General features: G+C 42.0%; 1 protein-coding gene across 4 annotated transcripts in view; it reads right to left on the minus strand.

Moving 5' to 3' along the window:
• Nucleotides 1-9,892, minus strand: part of LOC138959059 (polymerase delta-interacting protein 3-like) — a 162,735-nt gene extending 152,843 nt beyond the window's left edge. For all 4 annotated transcript variants that reach the window (XM_070330416.1, XM_070330414.1, XM_070330413.1 and 1 more), the window contains exon 1: nucleotides 9,785-9,892. In XM_070330416.1, the coding sequence (XP_070186517.1) occupies nucleotides 9,785-9,852 (68 nt within the window). In that variant the 5' untranslated portion in view covers nucleotides 9,853-9,892. The remainder of the gene's footprint in view (nucleotides 1-9,784) is intronic.
• Nucleotides 9,893-23,474: the final 13,582 nt, after the last annotated feature.

Raw genomic sequence — 23,474 nt, forward strand, 5'->3', positions numbered from 1 at the left:
AGTGCAGATTCCGATTTGGGCAAAGGACTACTTTCCTCCCGACCTTTGACCTCGCTCGCGCCGAACAATGTGACACATTTGTATGAAGTTCTAAAATCGTATTGCACGGCTCAGAAAACCATATCAGTTGCACGCAAAAATGAATCTCAGAACTGATCTGATGTATGAGATGCAATAAGCAAAAGTTTCTTTCATTATGAAAGCAATGCAGGTCGAAAAAAACGAACATTCAACTTACAAGATAACCAGATGCTAGCGAACCAAAACAAAAACACGAGTACCCTCCCCTTGCATCGTTAGCAGACGACTTTTGAGAATCATTCTGTCGGTAGTGTGTTTTGCCGGTGTGCGCCTTCAGCTATCAAACATCGGCTGTTTCACGTGTTTTGCGAGCAAGTCTACTCTTTTGCCTGGCTCTGCAGTAAGTCCACATATTTTTCCGTAATCCAGTCATATTCCTTCAAAATGCAATCAATCGGCGGTGACAGACGTGTCGGTCGCGTTTTCCTCTCACCCATACCAGTTTAAGTTCATCCATGCAAACACACTCGCAAAACAGTTTATCACGTAGATACATTTCAAATAGGGAGCAAATGGTTAAATCTAAACCTACATATTTGTTCCCTAAGATTTGCTTCTCTGTCAATAAGCCTAATTACACACGTTCGAGAAAAACAACGTGGAATCAATTCTGAATCGAGTAAGCCAAATGGGTCCCAAACCCGTTTCGCCCGTTCTGCCGACCTGAAACGCAAAACAAAAGAATTGTGCGCTTCAGCTAAATTAATTTCTATTCGACTTCATTACTTTCTTGCAACTTATGAACCTTTACTTAAAGCTTTTAAATGGTCTGAAAGTAGTGTTACCGCGTACTTATCGATGCACTCATTCGTTTTATTTTTTCAGCGACGGTCACTTAGTTTAAGGTTGCAAAAGGGCTAAGTCTCGCTGGCAACAGTTTTACCCTGCACAGATCGCAACAGTGCCGCTAGTAGTCTACACTTTGTGTTTGATGGTAGAATGGGATATACAGATTACAACACTCGTGGTTTTTTATATGGCTTGTATTTCAGTCAAGACCCAGCGGGAATATCAATCGAGAGACACTCGCCAGAGGCTCGTGTCTCCCGATGATATTCATCCGCTGGGTCTTGACTGAAATACAAGCCATATAAAAAACCACTCGTGTTGTAACCTATACATATATATGTGTACTTTTTGTGTAGGTTTTTTTGTTGCCTCTATGCCATGCTTTAACCATACAGACTCATATTGTGGCTTGTGTGTGTGTGTGTTTTAATCATGGTGATGTTAATTAAAGTTGTGGAATTATCTGAGTAATTCTGATTTAAATTAAAATGAGTAACAGTGTGGCCACTTATGTTTGCAGTACACAGCGGCTGACCATCCGGATCATGTTTCCTATTGGGAATTGATCTTGGCTGTTTCTGTTCTGCAAAAGGTATGATTAAGGCTTCCTTTGATGATGAATGTTTTTGTGTGTGTTTCTTTGCATGTGTCACTCTGTGTGTGTGTGTGTGTGTGTGTGTGTGTGTGTGTGTGTGTGTGTGTGTGTGTGTGTGTGTGTGTGTGTGTGTGTGATTGTGAATGAAACTTCAGTAATTTATGCTTTCACTTTTCAGTGGGGTAGTCATATTTCAGAGTTACATGACATACAAGCCAAAATATGATATATTTTGCTGAAATTTGAATCAATGAATGTCTTTGTAGTCAGTAATTTTCAGGGTTGTAGTTCTAACTCAAAATGACTGTGATTGATAAACTCCATATCAGAAATGTTAGTTAGAACAAGTATTATATATTTAAACTCAATTTACTGAATTCATACAGGGAGAGGATTGTTTTCACGAAGGTTACCAGTATACCAGGTTTATGATTTTTCAAAGTGCACAATCTCTTTTTCAGTGGACCCATTGAACTTCAAGTCCTGCATTTACAATGGTCCAGTGCTGTGTTTATCTGCTAACCTGGTCATACCAATGCGTTGTTGTGAACAGGTAAGTAATGCTTTTGCTTGTTATTTTCTGTGAAATGAAAGTTTTACGCCCTCACGGCAAAGCCATTAGGGGCATGTTACACGGGAAAACCCGGCTTTGTATGAAAATAAAAAATAAAAATGCGGGGGAGGGGGGGGGGGGATGTAGACAGCTGGCTGCCGGCTGCTAGAGGAGACCTGAAATGGGCTTGGGACCTGGTTGGGTCGTCTTGGGTCAGTGCTGAAATGGTTACTTTTTTGGCTGTTGGCCGAACGGACACCCGGGCTTCATATTTTTGCATGCATGTATTCGTGTTTCCAAGGCCTGAGGCTTTCGCTGTGACCCTGGGATCTTTATCGTGCGCATGCGTGCACACGGGGGTGTTCGGACACCGAGGAGAGTCTGCACAAAGTTGACTCTGGGACACACATCCCGCGCCGAACTTGGGGGTTGAACCCACGCGGATAGTAACAACCGGTTTTAAAGCCAGCGCCTCTACCGACTGGGCAAACTCCCCCCCCCCCCCCAATTTGTTGGGGTCAAGAAGTTCCATGGAGGGCGGGGGGTATGGAGTAACACATAGTGTTTTGCTCAGAACATTCCCACCCATGCAGAGCCGCGCTATGGGTACGCATTACCGTGAAGCTGGCAGTCAGTGCTACCAAATGTCGTCTGTGTCTACCACTCGGTGGTGACTTAATGTGGGTCTATGTAAGCAGATGCCAGCGCAAGCAATCTGATGCAGAGTCAGGAGGCGGTTTGGTACAAGAGAACCTTAGAGGCCACAGCCTCGGCCGTCTAAGGGATCTGTGTGTCTGGAGGCACATTTGGTTTCTGAGGTTCAAGCGGAGCTGTTGCCTCTGCTCCCAAGTTCCCGTGTCTGGAGGCGTTTTTGGTATGGTAGCAAACCTGTAGGTTGGGGCCTCTACCTTTCAGGATGCCAGGACTACAAAATGTGTGTCTTGGGACACATTTAGCTTAGGATTCCAGAAGTGGATCTGTGCTGTGCTGGGTCTGCTGCAAGCACACTAGAACCAGCTCGCAACAGTTGAGGTGAACAAATTGGTGACCAAGACCATCATCGGTTTCTCTCCGAGTGATGGGTGTGGGCGGAGAAAGTCTCCCAGACTGAGAGCATTCTCCCTTCTGTAGCGGATGAGACTAGACATCTCTTCCTTGAGAGTGTCACAACCTTCAAACACGTGTGTGAGGTGTCCAGTCTTGCCACACTGACAGACTACCTTGTCCCAGTAGATGCGGCTGCTGACCGTGCGCAAGCGACGCAACAGGCTCATGGGTCTCGGGGGGAGTGGGAGGTGGTGCCCTTTCCTATTGTAGGGGAGGTGTATCCATCCTCTCTCTTCACATGTTTGTGACAGTGTCTGCTCTCTTTCCTCTCTTTTTAGCTTGGCTAGCAGCAGTTTGGCTTCCTGGCAGGAGAGCCGAATGTCTGTCACTGGCATGGTTGACATAGCCGCTGCTTTTGCTGCTCTGTCCGCCATTTCATTTCCCCGGATTCCTGTGTGGGATGGCAGCCACATGAGGGAAAAGTCTGTTCCTTTTGTCATAATTTGGTGGGCTAAGAAATGAATTTCAGTTTGCATCTCTCCTCTGTTCTTGGTGCCATGTGCAAGTGCTTGCAACGAGGATTTTGAGTCCGTAAGGATGACCACCCCCAGGGGTGGGGTTGGCAGATCGTTTATCAGTGTGCAGGCCATGTAGATAGCAAATAACTCTGCAGAGAAGATGCTGATCCCCTTGTTTAGCTTGTATTTTCGTGTTATATCAAGTCCAGGAATCGACAAGGCACACCCAGCCTCCCCTGACTGCAGGATCGAACCATCTGTGAAGACCTGTAGGTGGCTTTTAAATCGTTGATCGATCTTTTCTTTTGCAACTGTGGCTAGCAGCAATGGGTCTTCTGCCTTTTTGAGGCCGTCTCCATAGTCTATGATCAGATTTGGGGCTTCAAGCAGCCATGGAGGGTAAGGAAGAGTACCACCTGTGACCAGCTTTTCCTTGGACAGGCCACTCTGTTCCCATATGCCCTTCACATGGTTGTATATTGGGAGCACTGTTTGGTATGTATGAGTCTTGGACTCAAGAGCTTTGTATTGCATGTGGTCGGTATCTCCCATGTCTGGGGTAAATACTTCCACTGCCGTGTTTGGGACACAGTGTATTCTGACAGCCAGCTGTGCACATCTGAGGTGGCATTCCTCTTTCAGTGCTTTGATTGAAAAAGTAGAACTAGAAATTGATGAGGCATGCAGCAATCAAAGACAACTGTTTTTCAAACTGAAATAAAACCCAGTCGTTTCTGCGTTCTTCAATCTTTGGAACAGTTATACTTTTTTAAAGCTTGTAGTTGTACTTTATTTTGCTTTTTGAAAGATCAATGTATGGCCTTTTTGAAGTTTTTCCTGTGGTGTTGTTGCTGATCGTTTCCCTGAAGTTGATACAAGCACTACAGGTTGCAGTTTATATTAAAATGTTTTGCCTATCATTGTGGTATAAGCTCGCCCCTCAGGGTCAGCCTGGGGAAACTGCGGGGGTTTCTGTCGTTTAGTTCCCAGGGTCACCTCATGTACCCCGATGGGGTGTTTACGGTGTGTGTTTTCTTTATTTTCTTTATCATTTTAGGTATTTTTGCCTTCTTGGTCCAGTAACCTGTATTTCACTTTTAAAACTCTCCTTACTCCCTACACTGTCACATGTGTATGAGCCATGTATAGACTTATATTGTGTAATTGTATAATTATATAGTGTAGGTTTAGGGAATTGGGAGATGAAGTTAAGTGCCAATATTGTGGAATTGTTCTATAATAGGGTGGTAGTATTTGGCAATTTTTGCCTGTTTTTATTGTTTATTTAACAATATTTTCATTCCTTTTATACTGTTTTTTAAATCTGGTTTCGAAAAGTTGAGGTCAAGCCTCTACGTTGCCAGCATCTCCCAATTTTATGCCCTGTAAACATGGTTCATCGATGGGGTTGGTGACATGCCTCCAATGTTATTTTTGGTTTTTTAATGCTCGGTGTGGGGACACCCTGAGATAGTCTACGTGATTTGCTGGGCGTTAAGCAAATATGAAATGGTACAAGCTGAAATGTTACAAAGTTTGACAGCTTACTTTCTATATCATTTATTGTGTATAGATCTGTTACTTGAGTATCCACCAGAAGCATGATCTTTGGAGGAAAAAAATGGATGTTGAGATTTAAATAACATTTATCCTTCATGAATCATGTGCTTGTGCATTCATGAAATTTGAAGTGCACTATTCAGGTCATCGCCAACAATCAAGGCACCACCTACTTGCAATATGAAAACGTATGTCCATGAACAAACTGTAACAACTGTCAGAGAGATACTCTGTTTTGGGTATTTATGATTTATTCAGTTGATGTGTGTGTGTGTAGCAGTGTGGAAAAGTAAAAACAACTGGAGAGAATGCACCAAAACACTTTTCTTGTTTCTTGAAGTCTAATATGTGGATCTGGTGTATGTCCACCACTGCGGTGTAACAACCATCGGATGAAAGTTCACTTTTGTAGTTTTGTAACTGTTTCCTAATCTTCCTAATATGCCTTCCTGATAAACACAATAAAAGAAACCTCGTATGAACAAAGGAGAAATTGTTTGAGCATTTTCTTTTCTTTCAGCATACTTGACAGGTAACTTTGTCCGACAGTTGTTACACTGGACATATATCTTGAAGTAAACTAAATACAAGGCTCAACGCATTTTTCTTTTCTTGTATGTAGATCACAAGTTCAAATCATTTTCAAGTCTTCAGAAGGTACTACAACTGAGTTTTACATTGACACTAGTATACAGTATTGAATTTCTATGTCCTGTGTAACAACTGTCAGATGATGGTGACCATGTGGCATCAGTCCGATTTCTAAAAACTGGAAGCATCAGTTATCTTTTCAAACATTTACTGAAGAGCAAGCATAACTCTTTCATCCTACAAAACTGTTGCTGTCAACAAACATTTTGAAAATTTAACCTAATACTTTTTTTCCTGGCACGACCTTTTGTCACATGCTCAGATACAAAATTGCGGTGCTACTTGTCTCCAAAAACCTCCCAAAACCTCATCAGAAATAAGAAAATTCGTCCTTAGATCGTGTTTTGTTACATAATTGTTTGCAATCATGACTTATATTTGCAACTTTCACAGTTCATGGCTTTATTTTTATGCTTGTGCGAGGATTTACGAAGGAGTGGAAGCACTAATCACATGATGTCATCAATACTTGTGCTTTCGAGTAACAAGGGTTACCTCCCTTGCATTGAAATTGTTGCATCGATTTCGTCGATAATTCGGCTCTCAACACAAATATAAGGGTTCAAGTAGCATGAATCAGGCTTACTTTTCACAGGCATGTCCAATAATTCACTTTGAAGATAGATTTAGTTAGTCTAGATGGGGTTTTCAGGGGTTTTGGAGACAAGTAGTACCCCAAAATTGTTTTCTGGCCAAAACATATTGACCCACATATATTTTGAATTCATGCAGGTCCAACTGGCTGATTGTCCTCTGTGTCTGGGACGAACACGGCTCTGGAATGCACTTTAGATTTATCCGTGAACTTACATGTAAAAAAGACCAACTGATGTAAAAGGAAATTATTTATTGACAATGTTCTTTTCTTTTGTGTAGCTTCTCAAGGTGCTGCTAATCGATGCTGTCAACACAAATGAGAGACACTGAAACAAGGAAAGTCAGACTCAGAGCCCTGGCAGCCACTTACGTTCCATGTGTTCCCTTGCTGTAGAGTTTCACAAATCAATCTCAAATAATATTACTGGTGAGTGTTTGTGTTTTACACTTGTTTCGTTTGTGGGTACAATGGAACCTACCTTTCAAAAGATCTTGACTATTAACACAAAAATATACTGAAAGCAGATCACGTCCTATGAGAGAAACCATCTTTAAATGGAATTGTTTTCAGACATAATTACATTGTGAACTGAAAACTTGGAAAGCTAGTTTCTTCAATACAAGGTTCCACTGTACAATTAGCTGCCTGTAAGATAAGTTTCACAGTATTTGCCTGTACTGTCAAGATGTTTTGGCATGATCAGTCACAAATAACACTTTTGGAAAGCACTTTGTGTCATCATTCCTGGTTTAAATGTTTGTGTTATGGAAGTTTTCTGAATTATGTGTCCCTGATTTTTATCTTATGTTGTAATACAGGCTTTGTGTTTGTATTCATGTGTGTGTTACTTTGTATGTGAAGGAAGCTTTGAAGAATCAGCTAATATTGAGCTCCTTATTTTCTATTTCTTATCAAATAACCAAAGGGAAGTAATCGCTCAATGCATACGACATGTGTAATAGAGTAAGCGAGAGTTGTACGGAACCTTTTCTCCTGGCACCTGAGAGAATAACAAGCATTGAAATGAACATTGAATTTGTTCTGTTTAAAACCAGTCTTGATCTAAGGACTAAGTCCGGTCGAGAATAAAAGCTGGTTCTTGTATATGACTGTGTAGGTAGGTGTTAGTTGGAGTGCCTTGGAGAATGATGAGCATATGAGCTTGCGGTGATCATCCTTTTTTGAGGATGAAAGTCGCTTGTTCATTTCAATGCTTGTTATTCTCTCAGGTGCCAGGAGAAAAGGTTCCGTACAACTCTCGCTTACTCTATTACACATGTCGTATGCATTGAGCGATTATTTCCCTTTGGTTATTTGATATCTTAACATCGCTCTGCCTCATTCTGTTTGACTTTCTATTTCTTATTTTCTGCCTTTCATGGCACTTTTTCAGTACCATGAGGATGAGTGTAAATAAATTAAAAACATGTACCTATAGTATAAATAAGGGGAGAACTGAAGGAAAATGGCTGTCGTGTGTTCAGGTGGCTTCAGACTATGTACACTAACTAATGATTTGATAAATTGTTGTTAGTTTCAGGGAAACTCTGTTGGACCTGGGCTGCAGAGGAGAGGTAGCAAATGCAGCCAAGCAGATCGAGTCTCATCTTTTGAAGGAAGGGAAGGCGCATCACTTGTTTATGCCTGGTGATGGATCACCGAGGACGTCAGCAAGGCACTGGGAGTCCTTACAAAACACATTGCCTTTCGCTGCATATATATTCAGAGATAGCCGAAAAGTCGCAGCATTGTGAATACAAATTGTATTTTGAGTGTTGATAATTATCACTAATTGATGGGGCGAGAATGTAGCTCAGTCGGTAGCGCGCTGGATTTGTATCCAGTTGGCCGCTGTCAGCGTGAGTTCGTCCACACGTTTGGCGAGAGGTTTATTTCTCAGAGTTACCTTTGTGTGCAGACTCTCCTCGGTGTCCGAACACCCCCGTGTGTACACGCAAGCACAAGACCAAGTGCGCACGAAAAAGATCCTGTAATCCATGTCAGAGTTCGGTGGGTTATAGAAACACGAAAATACCCAGCATGCTTCCTCCGAAAGCGGCGTATGGCTGCCTAAATGGTGGGGTAAAAACGGTCATACACGTAAAAGCCGTGGGAGTTTCAGCCTATGAACGAACAAACAAAATCACTAATTGATCAGCATTACATGGTTTTGTATTTTAAAACAAATGTGACTATTTCTTTAATACACAAAGGGTTTCTTATTATATTTGTCCTAATCAAAAATGTTAAATGTGTCAAAATGCCATCAAATTCAAAATGTAAAGCCTACTAGGTAGAATATGATTCATAATTTTAGTTGTAACTAAGTAAGTGTATCTTCTTCTGCGTTCGTGGGCTGAAACTGCTACGTACACTCGTGTTTTTTGCACGAGTGGAATTTTACGTGTATGACCGTTTTTTACCCCGCCATTTAGGCAGCCATACGCCGTTTTCGGAGGAAACATGCTGGGTATTTTCGTGTTTCTATAACACACCGAACTCTGACATGGATTACAGGATCTTTTTCGTGCGCACTTGGTCTTGTGCTTGCGTGTACACACGGGGGTGTTCGGACACCGAGGAGAGTCTGCACACAAAGTTGACTCTGATAAATAAATCTCTCGCCGAACGTGGGGACGAACTCACGCTGACAGCGGCCAACTGGATACAAATCCAGCGCGCTACCGACTGAGCTACATCCCCGCCCCAGTAAGTGTATCTAAATTTAATTACGAATTTTCACTAAGATTGTGAATGTTTATAAAAATTGTTGAATAACATAATATTTTGATGAAACAATTTGTTTTTGAGTTTCTGCTTGCATGGTTTGAGTGAGTGTTGTTGTCAGAGTGCCTGAAAATATGAGCAGCTAAAAACCTGCTTTATAAAGAGCATAAAAAATCCGGAATACGAATGGAATACGCATGCGATACGCATGCGGTAGACCTGCGTTAGAGGTGCGTGTCACGCTCGATATCCGAGCAAAAAACGCATGCGTATCGCACGAAACAAAAGTTACAGAATCGTATGCGTATCGCACGCGTTTCACGCATGCCATACGCACGCTTTCACGCACGCGATACGCATGCATAATGTTTGTTGGGATGCGACTCGTCTTCGACTCGTCAGAATTATACTTGTCTCGTCTAAATATCGGACCCTATTGCTACGCTGAAAACACAATAGCTGTTAATTTACCGATCTTCACAATTTTAAAATATGGCTGCCCCATGCTAGTTTTGCTACCATATTCTATATGCCGCATGTGATCAAGATCCAAGCGCCGTGCATGCTTGCTGCAGGGGTCTTTTCAAAGCGGTCCGTTAAAGAATTAAACAAACGGTCGAATGTGTTTTTAACTGCTTCTAACTAAATAATGAAGTAATACTTACGAAACCTGGACTTGGACATTCAATTCCTTTCTCGTTGCAATTATTTCATCGAGAGAGAGATCCGCCATGATGCGATGTACTACTACTGTTAACCGCGGAGCAGCAACATACATCTTCCTTCTTTGGTTTTTAATGGAATATAACAATACCAAACGTAAACTCATATATATATATTCTACCCATATACTGTTATTTTTGCAACGATGGTTCTGTTGTTTAAACTTTATATCGGGAATGTTTTTGTTATTTATTTACTGCGGGCTAAATACTACTTTTCTCGGAAAACCACCGAAGACGTAACAACACAAATGTCAAATAAAACCCATCTGAAATAACTTAAATTGTCCTCATATATTGTATTTCACATATTTGTTTTAAATCTTGACTGATTTAATTCATTTCCATCATTATTGTTGTGTTTGTATCAGGATTTATGATCGTAGCATCACTGATCTTATCTCTAGCAACCCTGACACTAACACGAAAATAAAGATGATAATAGTGCCGATATAAGTTAAGATTTCAAACAAACATGTGAGAATAACAAGATTTTAGGACATGTATGATCTTATTTTCTGTTGAGGCTTTCGGGGGGGGGGGGGGGGGGTCGGTGTTTTATTTAGTTGGGGGGGGGGGGGGTACTTATTTTCTCCGAAAACCACGAAAAAAAAACGAAAACCGCGAAACCCCCCGAAAACCCCGTCTAATCTAACTAAGTTTATCTTCAAAGTGAAGATGCCTGTGAGAAATGCACCCTTATTTTTGATTTTCGACGAAGTCGATGCAACAATTTCAATGCAAGGGAGGTAACTCCTGCGGTCTGACTAAAGACTACGCGACCTTGCACTACCTTGCGCGGCCTCAAACTAAAGCATGTACATGTAATATTTTTATATATATATATAGTATTTTCACAACATTATCTGACTTTTAACCAAGTTTTAAGTCACAGAAATAAAAAAATAAGGGAGTTATAATGCATTTTGCGACGAGCTATCGAGCGAAAGTGAAAGCATCGTGGTTCAGCGTCCGACCATGTTCGCATTGATCTAAGAACGCAGGCTCAACCTCAAACCAAAGAATTTTCATGTAATATTTTTATATATCTAGTATCTTCACAACATTATCATACTTTGTACCGAGTTTTAAGTCAGAGAATACAAAATAAGGAAGTTATGATGCATTTTCGAAGAGCTAGCGAGCGAAAGTGCAAGCATCGGATATCTGCGTCCGACCATGTTCGCATTGTTTTTAGAATCGCAGGCACGACCATAAACTAAAGTATGGTTGTGTAATATTCTTATATATCTAGGATCTTCACAACATCATCTGACCGAGGTTTAAGTCACCGAGGTTTAAGTCACAAAAATAAAAAAATAAGGGAGTTATGATGTATTTTCGAAGAGCTAGCCAACGAAACATCTTGAACACAAGGCCAGTACTGTAACTGACCTTGATACGGATCGATCCAAGGGGGGCAATCTCAGTCATCTCAAAGAGGGAAATCCAAACGCAATCCGCTTTGTTCGATTTTATGGGCTTGGACGATAGAGAAAAATAAGAAAAGCAAAAGCTGGAGTAAACCTGGACGAAATTGCTATCAAGAACGCAGAATTGATTTTTTCTGAGGTTTTTTTTTTTTTGCCGTAAGCGCCATGTTTATCGGAGCAGGAAACTCTTCCAGAGTGAGGCCCCTTTGTTGATGCATGTCAACATCAGATGTGCGAGACGCGATAAACATGGCGCTTACGGCAACAAAAAAAAAACTCAGAAAAAATCAATTCTGCTGAAATGACAAGCCAAACTTTGTGGATGAGGCACTTAATTTGTCATACCTGCTCTTATCGGTCCCAAAGAAATATTACATGTAGCCTACATACTATTGATCCCGAACACGAGACATTTTTGTCGAAAGTGTGAAATTGACTTGATGTTGTTGTTGTTGTTGTCATTGTCAACTTGTTGTTGTACATGCTGGCCGCTCACGCACACACAAACACACGCACACACGCACACACATACTCACACACACACACACACACACTGACGCACGCACGCCGCGCAGACTGTTGTTGCTGTTGTTGTTTTACAGACATGCTGATGTTCTTTTTTTTATTTTCTTTTTTTATAGTAATCCGGTTCTTTTTTTCTCCTTCGAATATCATCATCATCATCATCATCATCATCATCAGAATCATCGCTAGCTCTTCGAAAATGCATCATACCTCTATCATATTTTATTTCCTTGACTTTAAAAGTTGGTACATGGTACATACTGAGTCCGATAATGTTGTGAATATACTAGATATATGAAAATATCATTTTTATTTCTATGACATAAAACTCGGTACAAAGTCTGATAATGTTGTGGAGATACTAGATCTATACGAATATTGCATGAACATACTTTAGTTTATGGTCGTGCCTGCGGTTCTAAAAACAATGCAAAAATGGTCGGACGCAGAAATCCGATGTTTGCATTTTTGCTTGCTAGCTCTTCGAAAATGCATCAGAACTAACTTTTTTTGTTATTTCTCTGACTTAAAATTCGATAAAAAGTATGATAATGTTGTGAAGATACTATATACAGTAAAACCTCTCACTATACCTCCTTGAAAATGTCCAGAAAAATCGGTCGTATAAAGGAGGGGTCAGTCTTTATTGGGAGTTTGGGAGGTCTAATTTTTTTCACAGGGATGGCAACTGTTGGGCAGTTCAGTCGTAAAAGTTGTGTCCGTTATCCTATTTTTGTTCCCATTTGATGTGCATATGGATAAGCATGATGTACGTGCATACACCAGCGCACACGGGCAGGCATAACACAAACACACACCGTGGCACACACACACAAACATACACACTGCACGCTCGCGCGTGCGCGCGGTCTCATAGGTAAAACTCAGTAATTGACCTCGGGTAAGAAAGTCAGTGTCTGTAACCTGGGACAGGAAGAGTTTCCTCTCAAACATCAAAGGATACCGTCCCAGAGGGTAAAACTTGCTCATTGGCGGCAAGTATGGGTCATTGACCCGAGGTCTCAGTTGGTGAGCACACATTCACAGAATACGTACACAGCAATTCATTATTGAGTTGTCGTTCTAACTGCCCTTACCCAACCCCTCCGCCTATCCCCTCCCCTCCACCCCCCCCCCCCCCCCCCCCCCCGCCTACTTCGAGGGCAGTTCTTCCATTGTGACAGCAATAGGTGAGAAGATGACAGCCAGTCACACACGCGATTCAATGATATGATATGATATGATATGTTGACAGACTGGTACTTAGGCTGTTGAGCCTTTGTCTGATCTTTTGATCAGTTGCTATCCTAGCCTAACTTTGGGCTAGGTAACCTACACGATCTTTTGACCGTGGCCTATATACAGTAAAACCTCCCACCGTGAGATTTACCCATTCACACGAGCGACTGAGTCGTGGATAATAGCTACGACAAGTCTGCGACTCAGTCTCATGCGATTCCCTCGTAGCTTTGAGCTTTGGAACTTGTTCTATTCCGGCTGCGACCCAGTCGTAAGTCTATCGCAGGGGCAGAGCCAATCAGAACGCGTCGTTGCGGCCTTCACGCCGTGACGTAAACAAATGGCGGACAGCGGCGTCTCTTCGTCGATTCAAAACTTGTTGGAAGAACAGTTTCTTACTCAGATATCAAGGAGAAGTTTTAGGCGTGTACAGCGGTCGGGAAACATTCATTGCAACTGTCTAGGAACTTTATTTCTCGCAAAGGCTGGGTTGGTGACTGGGTGGTATTTTTCAGAAAGGTAGAGCGATGCCGGTTCAAACGGCATTGGCGTCTGCTCTCGCAAAGCGCGTTTGCCGTGTTTACTGTGACACGTCACTTCCGCCCCGCTCGCGTGGAGTTATCGTTCGTCAATCGTTAGAGTCAATCGTTAGAACGTAGAGTCAATCGTTCGTCTATCGTTCATCGTGTGACGGGTCAATGGCCTACGATGTGATGTGCGATCGGCTCAAGATTGAATCGCGCGATTGAATTGCGTGTGTGACTTTAACGTAAATTAGTTACAATGTGAAAAGCATCCGTGCCGAGAAATACGGTCGGCAAAAGGAGGGGGTTGTTCTTGGGAGAGGTCGTTACGGGAGGTTCCACAGTATATATAATGTCACACGCTTTCCTTCTTTGCCACTACTAAAGCAAACGTGTGGACCGGCTCCTAATATAGACCACCTTCTGTTCTGACAAACTAACGGCGCTAGAGCGCTCAAAAAAGTTTTCGCTGTATTCACCCTCTCTGGATAACTTGCACATGTCAAAACAGTTGCAGAAACACACATCTCAAAACCGTTGGGCTTTTTCTCTTTTTACATTTAGTCAAATTTTGACTAAATGTTTTAACATAGAGGGGGGAATCGAGACGAGGGTCGTGGTGTATGTGTGTCTGTCTGTCTGTCTGTGTGTGTGTGTAGAGCGATTCAGACTAAACTACTGGGCCGATCTTTATGAAATTTAACAAGAGAGTTCCTGGGTATGATATCCCCGGACGTTTTTTTTCATTTTTTCGATAAATACCTTTGATGACGTCATATCCGGCTTTTTGTAAAAGTTGAGGCGGCACTGTCACACCCTCATTTTTCAATCAAATTGATTGAAACTTTGGCAAAGCAATCTTCGACGAAGGCCGGGGTTTGGTATTGCATTTCAGCTTGGTGGCTTAAAAACTAATGAGTGAGTTTGGTCATTAAAAATCGGAAACTTGTAATTAAAATTATTTTTTTATTAAACGATCCAAAAACAATTTCATCTTATTCTTCGTCATTTTCTGATTCCAAAAACATATACATATGTTATATTTGGATTAAAAACAAGCTCTGAAAATTAAAAATATAAAAATTATGATCAAAATTAAATTTCCGAAATCGTTTTAAAAACTATTTCATCTTATTCCTTGTCGGTTCCTGATTCCAAAAACATATAGATATGATATGTTTGGATTAAAAACACGCTCAGAAAGTTAAAACGAAGAGAGGTACAGTAAAGCGTGCTATGAAGCCCAGCGCAATCGCTACCGCGCCAAACAGGCTCGTCACTTTCACTGCCTTTTGCACTAGCGGCGGACTACGTTCAGTTTCAATCTGTGAGTTCCACAGTTTGACTAAATGTAGTAATTTCGCCTTACGCGACTTGTTTTCACTTTTGGCAGTGTTCACTCTAAATTTGCCGCCTAAAACGGACTCGTTTCTGTCCACAGCCAAAGCTTTTATCACACAAAAATTGCTATATATGACAGCTAAGACCGCATTTGTTACATTTTAGCAGTGTTGACCCCGAGTTTCTACTGCAAACAAAAAATAATAGCAAAATCTCAAAGTATGTCCCCTAATATGGACCACCTTCAACAAATCGAAGAAAATAAAAGCTAAAGGCTATTTTCATTAATTCATTAAGAAGCTTGCTGGAAATAACCTATAACTAGCCCCCGAGATTTAAAAGAAATATAACAAAAAGTCTTCTTTTCGTGGAAGTTGATAATTTCACTTATTTTCACTCTGTTTTTGATAAGCTTCTTTAGTTTCCTGGTGTGCTTTAAATAATGCTCTCATCAACCCGACACAGATAAATCTAAAGCATATTTGAATTAGTCTGACTTGTACACTAAGTTGTATCATTTTATTTTGAAGTATAGGGGGCTTTTTACAGTGATTCGTGAAGGCCGCTTCACTGGTCCATATTAGGCGCCCAGGCTCCTAATATGGACCATTTGTGATTTTTTCTGTATTTAATTTTTGCCGAATGTCTATCAAAGCTATTTCACTCTAATTAGGCCTAACGGTTAACCTAAGAGAGAAGGACCGGCCCCCGTAGCGCAGTGGTTAGCGCATCGGGCTGTGGGCCGGGAGGTCGTGGGTTCGAATCCCATCAGGTCATGTGGGTTTTTCGGTCTACGGTCGGCTCCTACCCAGAGTGGAAGTGCTATGGTTCCTATGGGAAGGCTGGGATCACACAGCCGAGTGTCATTCACTTAACGAATGCGACTTTGAGGGTGCTCAGGTTCTGTTTACCTGACCAACACCGCAGGTGCTGCAGTTCTCGGGCCTGGTTGACACCAGGATATATTATGACAGTAAGCGTAGAGTGCTGCCCTGTCACGTAGTCTCAAACCAAATTGGAAATCCATAGCATCATCATTATAACCATCCTCATCTTATTAATCATCCAAAATTATAAATTGTCCTTGCTCTTGTGGCCCTTCATGCCCGGAGCTCTCATGGTGACCTTGGTCTCAGTGTTCCTGTTCCATCCTTCCCTGAAAAGTACTTCTGCTGTCAGTCTTCAACGTGTGACGTTCTGGGGGGTCGACGGAGGGACGTGGTGGCGGTCTGCTCTCTGGAGGGGACCCTCACTCAGTCTGGCTCCGCGACTTAGCAGTCAATGTCGTTAGTAGGAGGCATAGTAGGTAGTGGGCTGCGTCCGTTAGCTCGGGACAGACCCACTACTGAACACCGTCGAAGTGACTCAGCAGAAGTGCAGTGTCATCTTCCGAGGGTAGCCTACCGCAACGACCCGACATCCCTCCCTGGAGCGTCTGTAAAATCGGCAAGTCTGGCAGCGGAACAAAATTCTGATGTGGATGGAGCAGTGAGTGCAGGGACGGGGCGGCGTGAGAGCACACCGGGACAAGGAACAGGTGTAAGGGGAAAAAAAAAAAAAAAAAAAAAACCTAAGAGAGAAGGACTACCAAAGGCACCAAACACAAAATGAAACTTCTTCGCAAGAAAACAATCTAGTTATCAGCATGAAACAAAAAGTGGTCCATATTAGGAGCCCTTCCCCTATGTTACACGCTTTGGAGCATGGCAAGAACGGATTCAAACTCGAAATCGTCCCTCCAAAAGCCCCAAAATGCACACACGAAAAACTTTCATTTCTCCTACTGTTATCGTTTCTTCTCTTTACAAATTCGTCAACGCTGAGAATACCGGCACGGTTGGCCTAGTGGTAAGGCGTCCGCCCCGTGATCGGGAGGTCGTGGGTTCAAACCCCGGCCGGGTCATACCTAAGACTTTAAAATTGGCAATCTAGTGGCTGCTCCGCCTGGCGTCTGGCATTATGGGGTTATAGTGCTAGGACTGGTTGGTCCGGTGTCAGAATTAAGTAGATGTGCAACGCCAAGGCACTGCATACCCCAGCGAAAGACATACCTCTCTCTCTCTCTCTCTCTCTCTCTCTCTCTCTCTCTCTCTCTCTCTCTCTCTCTCTCTCTCTCTCTCTCAAACACACACACACACACACACACACACACACACACACACCCCAAGTTACACACGCATACACACTCACTCACACGCACTCACTCACTCTCTCACACACACTTCATACACACAAAACACACCCCTACGCACATATAGACAGACGGACATACACACCTTTACAAACAAACACACATACACATACACTTACAGACTCATGCACGCGTGCGCGCACACACACACACACACACACACACACACACACACACACACACACACAAATACACACACACACCACACACACACTCACACACACACACGAGTACAGACGCATGCACGTATGCGCACACACACCCACACATACACACACACACACACACACACACACACACACACAAACAGTAACACTAACACATGTGCACAAAATGAACACAAACACACACACCGCGCGAGAGAGAAAGACTACAGGGAGGCATGACGTCATGATGCATTAATTGACGTCAAAGACTGATGGGATGTTGCGCAAGTCCAGTAAAGCAGCGTTTCCAGCATCCAAAAGTCCATTAAAGTTCACAGGTTGGGGAATATGGGGGGGAGGGGACATGAGTCACAGTGGCTGCTGGTTTAGTGCGAGGCGCGCGACACAAAGGTGTCGACAGTGCGGGCCTCGACGACAGCTGCTGGTAGAGAGTTCCAGTCCTTCACTGTGCTGGGTAGAAAAGCGGCACTCCGATACTGAGTGCGGCAGGTGATGAGGCCGAACTGCTGGCAATGGCCTCTTCGCTGGCGTGGTGGTAAGGGGGCCAGCTTCGACTTGATGCCCGGACAGTGGACGATGCTGTTCTTGATCTTATAGAGCATCGAGAGGCGGCCGGGCAAGCTTCCTGCGCTCCTCCAGAGACTGCCACCCAAGGGAGTCCAGCATCCGGCTGACACTTGACGTGTTGTGGTAGCGGTTGCAGACGAATCGGGCAGCTCGTCTCTGGACGGCCTCAAGCTTGTCGATGTTCTTCTGGGTGTGCGGGTCCCATACTGACGAGGCGTACTCCAGGATAGGCCTGGGCAAAGGCCTTGTACGCCTGCTCTTTCACGGATCTTGATGAGATCTTCAGATTGCGCCGCAGGAACCCCAGGGTCAGGTTTGCCTTGCTGACGATGTTGTTGATATGGTCGTCCCAGCACAGGTCACTCTGAATGGTCACACCCAGGTACTTGACCGCCTTCACTGTCTCCAGCGTATGCCCGTGGAGCTGGTAAGAGGGCTGTACTTACGTGTATTTTACTGAAAATGTCCTGCAGTCGAGGCAGCTAAATTGAAGACGCTTGTTTTAGAACCCCAATCTCTTCTAAAGCCTCGTGCAATCTATTACGTCAAAGCAAAGAAACGTCACTCTGAAAGAGTGTGGCGTGACGTGTTAGTTCTACAAATTCATCGAGGGTTATTAGCGAGCGCAATTTTTTTTCTATAATGACGTTTGTCTCGGTAACTTTGGCATCATAAGCAGGCACGTTTCATGATATTGAGGATTGCAGTTTCCCCCTCACACACAATATTCCAAAATAATAAATAGTCAAACAGGGGCCAAAAAACAGTTTGCACCAAGAGTTCAACTTTTTATCTATCCAAAACAGTAAAAAAAATTATATGAACATTCGTATTTCCAAGATGATTGGCGTTCCAAGACATTATATCCTAAAACCCCCAAAACATGCTTTTACAACTTCAGTGCATAATAACTGCCCAAAGGTGCTGTTTAAAGCAACCATTGATAATAATTTTTAACATACTCCTTGAACACATTAAGAAAAATGGTTAACTTGCAAATAAAGGGACAGCATTGATCAGAACAATGGTAAGATAAAGGACGCTACTTATATTTTGTACATTTTTTATCTTTATCGTTTCCTGTAGACCTCAGAAGTTCTAGCCAGCTTAAGAAATCTTTCTAAAATCGAAAAACAAACATCTATACATTGTGTACGCAAAGTAGATTGATACTTGACACAGTCACACAGACATACGTGGGCTATGGGGCAACCCTACCCCCTAAATTTGAAAACGGGGTCAATTTCTTAACTGCATGCATTCAGCAAAACAATCCCTAAAAAAAATATTTTTTCACAAATGAACTTATGACTTTAGAAAAGCATTCAAAAATGCATATATACAACGCTTTTTCTTTGGTCCCAATTCAAGGGGGTGTGCTATTCTCAGGTAACACTGTGAACGCTCAAATGAGACTTGGTCACATGTCAAAAAAAATAATCCCCCCTGTTGTTCATGGTTGGTTGGTGGCATTTTTTTTTATCTGAGCCATTGGCAAGCATGAAATGTCATCAACATTAGGAAAGACATAGTATCTCCCATTGTCTTTTGCGCGCAAACACTTCACACAGATCTCCTCTCGATCTGGCCCATCGGGGAAATGGGTTGACTTGGGGATGATCACCGCCCTTGTATCTCTCCACCTTTCCATCCATGCTGACAAAGTCAGCGGTCACAAAGTCCCCAACTTGAATGTCTCACTGTGGGACAAAGAGCCTGGTTTTCACGACTGGCACCACATGGTTGGCTGACCACGCGGCATCCAGTGGCGTGTTGTGGGTAGACGTCCATTGGACATAAATTGGGAAGGACGTCGCTGGATCAACTGGTTTGCATACTTTGTTCATGTACAACATTTAGTCAAGCTGTCGAACTAACAGAATGAAACTGAACTCACTGCATTTTTACAGCAAGAGCTTATACTCCTAGCATCGTCAGTTCACCGCTCGATGCAAAGGCAGTGAAATTGACAAGAAGAGCAGGGTAGTAGTTGCGCTGAGAAGGATAGCACGCTTTTCTTTATCTCAATTCTTTTTAACTTTCTGAGCGTGTTTTTAATCCACACATATCACATCTATATGTTTTTGGAATCAGGAACCCACAAGGAATAAGATGAAACTGTTTTTAAATCGATTTCGGAAATTTTGTTTTAATAATAATTTTTATATTTTTAATTTTCAGAGCTTGTTTTTAATCCGAATATAACATATTTATATGTTTTTGGAATCAGAAAATGATGAAGAATAAGATGAACGTAAATTTGTATCGTTTTAAAAACAAATTTTTTTTTTTTACAATTTTCAGGTTTTTAATGACCAAAGTTATCAATTAATTTTTAAGCCACCAAATTGAAATGCAATACCGAACTCCGGCCTTCGTCAGAGATTGCTTGGCCAAAATTTCAATCAATTTGATTGAAAAATGAGGGTGTGACAGTGCCGCCTCAACTTTTACAAAAAGCCGGATATGACGTCATCAAAGGTATTTATCGAAACAAATAAAAAAAATATCCGGGGATATCATTCCCAGGAACTCTCATGTCAAATTTCATAAAGATCGGTCCAGTAGTTTGGTCTGAATCGCTCTACACACACACACACACGCACAGACAGACACACACACATACACTGCACGACCCTCGTCTCGATTCCCCCTCTACGTTAAAACATTTAGTCAAAACTTGACTAAATGTAAAAAAAAAAAAATATGGGATAGCGGCGAAACGGGATTGCGCCAAAATGGGATGCGGTAGTAAGATAATAATAATAATAATAATAAAGTGTATTTATATTGCGCCTATCCCTTACAAAAAACAAAAATATTTGGCTCTAAGCGCATTACAACATGTGAAGGACTTGGTACAATCAAGTCTGACAAATACAACAGCACAATATACAGTCGGTCTCTTAGGTAAAAGCAGCTTCGACAGTTAAACACTTCTACTAAAAGATCCTCTAACAATTTACAAACATAGTTAAAGAACATCGAGTTAATAGGAATTAAAAAAAAAAGGTTCTTATAATAAAACTATCTAGCGAACGACGAAGAAGAAGAAGAATAAAACTATCAATGTCAATGTATAACAAGTCATTCAACGTATTCAAGATGACGCTTGGCTTGTGAAATGTCGCCAAAATGGGACGGCGGCAAAACGGGATTGCACGTAAATGGGATATTGCGCGAATTATAAACGAAGGAGTAGGCCCTAAGTTTTTTCGTACGAGATGTTTACTGGGAGTAAATTTTTGGGGAGTAAATATTTAGTTCCTTGTGGAGTTCTTTTTTCGTACAAGATTTTTACTGGAAGTTTACTCCGGAGTCAATTTTTCGTGGAGTAAAAATTTCGTGTTACACCGGTTCATGACCGTTGTGGTAACGAGCGCACATTGCTGTCTCCATATTGTGTTCCTACGAATCGAAAGTACGATCGCCAAGCCCTTCAATCTGTCATTGAAGGCAACGTTCGATATTTCCGTCTGTCAGCGTCGCCAACGTTCGACAGATTGTACTACTGTTACTCACAAACTTTCAATTTACACAATGAAATGCCAATAACATGCAAACACAACAATGGGAGACGAAGGGAAAACCTACTAACGATTGAAATTATGCAAACGAACTCACAAATCCCTCACTTTCCGAATGCAAACGCTGCAAATCCCTATGCGTGCGTCGCTGTGTCGAACGTTGGGTTGACGAACGTTGCTGACAGACGCAACAAAACTTGATCAAAAGGCACTAAAAACGATTAAATGTTTTACTCACTGGGTATCGCATTCCTCTTTTTCTTCCTGCAGACGATATGAAGCGGTTGAAACGTCGTTTCCGATGAAAGGCTCGGTTATTTCCGTTAAAAACGAAGTTTGCCGAACGTGTGATTCAGTCTACAGACACCGGTCGGATCACAACAAAAATGTTCATTCTTTGCGATTTTGTGATACTGTTGATGATACACCTGCTTTCCAGTGAAGAACATCAATAAAATGATGTTCACAAGCAAGAATAACAGACAAAAGCACGCGATGTGTAAAATTAGGCTTTGCTTTTCAAACAAAGCACGTGGTTTTTTTTACTGACAGACACTTTCGGTTGCGATTGAAAATTTTTCCAGAAACGGTTTTATGCTCCCATTTGATATGCTTTCCCTATTTTATCTAGTCAGAGACTAACCTTGTGTAATAATTGAATTAATAACCCCATTATCATAATTTTGTGTGTTATTTTCGTGTCTGCTTGAATCACACTTTGAGATGGGGTCATGTGACAGAAGGAAATGGTGTCTGTCAGGATTCACACGTTCGCTTCGAAAAACTCGCTCAAATAATTGCTCAAACACAAACATTTTAGCTTTTATTTATTTTTTTGTATTGCAAATACCATACTTACTCATGCCAAGCAGAAAAAATGATGAAAATCAACACAGTAAGCAAGTAATTTGAAGGCAAAGTTTACACACATCAAAGAGTCTGATTATACCGTGAAACCTGCCAGCAGTGGAAAAACAGGTCCCTGCCAGACTTGCTTGACATGACCTCATTTACATGATATACACACGTGTGATTTGAACGATTATTATCTCACGGGTGTCTCTCTCACGTATGTAGGATAAAGTTTTCTTCCACACTCGATTAGCTGATGTCTAACTCAGCCTGACGGCTTCGTTAGACAATCAACGTAATCTCGTGTGGAAGAAAACGTCTGTCACACGACCAAGTCTGAATAGCAGGTAATATTACATAAACATTCTTTAGTATGAGGTTGAGCCTGCGTTCTTAGATCAATGCGAACATGGTCGGACGCTGAACCACGATGCCTTCACTTTCGCTCGATAGCTCGTCGCAAAATGCATCATAACTCCCTTATTTTTTATTTCTGTGACTTAAAACTTGGTATAAAGTCAGATAATGTTGTGAAGATACTATAAATATTAGATCTACATGTACATGCTTTGGTTTAAGGCCGCGCAAGGTGGTGTAAGGTCGCGTGTGGCCGCGTGCGGTCGCGTAGTCTTTAGTCAGACCCTGGGACTGACAAAAGACTATGGACTACGCGACCACACGCCACGGCGCACGCGACCAGACGCGACCGTGCGCGACCTCTAACTAAGGCATGTTTATAAAATATGTTTATATATGTAGTATCTTCACAACATTATCTAGCTTTGTACCAAGTTTTATGTCATAGAAATAAAAAATATGGGAGTTATGATGCATTTTCGAAGAGCTATCGAGCGAAAGTGAAATCATCGGAATTCTGCGTCCGACCTAATTGTTCCCATCATGTTAACCCGCAAGCGCGACCTCGAACAATAGCATGTACATATTTAGTATCTTCACAACATTTTCTCACTTTGAAACAACTTTTAAGTTATAGAAATAAAAAATAAGGGAGTTATGATGCATTTTCGAAGGCAAAAATCTTAGGCGTTCTTTTTCGCTCGATAGTTCTTCGAAAATGCATCATAACTCCCTTATTGTTTATTCCTGTAATCTAAAAGTTGGTACAAAGTCAGACAATGTTGTTAAGATACTAGATATATAAAAAATATTACATTTATATGCTTTAGTTAGAGGCCGAGGGTGCGGGTCTAAAAACAATGCGAACATGGTCGGACGCAGAATTCCGACGCTTCACTTTGCTTGATAG

The sequence above is a fragment of the Littorina saxatilis genome, linkage group LG2 (assembly GCF_037325665.1).
Source record: "Littorina saxatilis isolate snail1 linkage group LG2, US_GU_Lsax_2.0, whole genome shotgun sequence".
Classification (NCBI taxonomy): Eukaryota; Metazoa; Mollusca; class Gastropoda; order Littorinimorpha; family Littorinidae; genus Littorina; species Littorina saxatilis.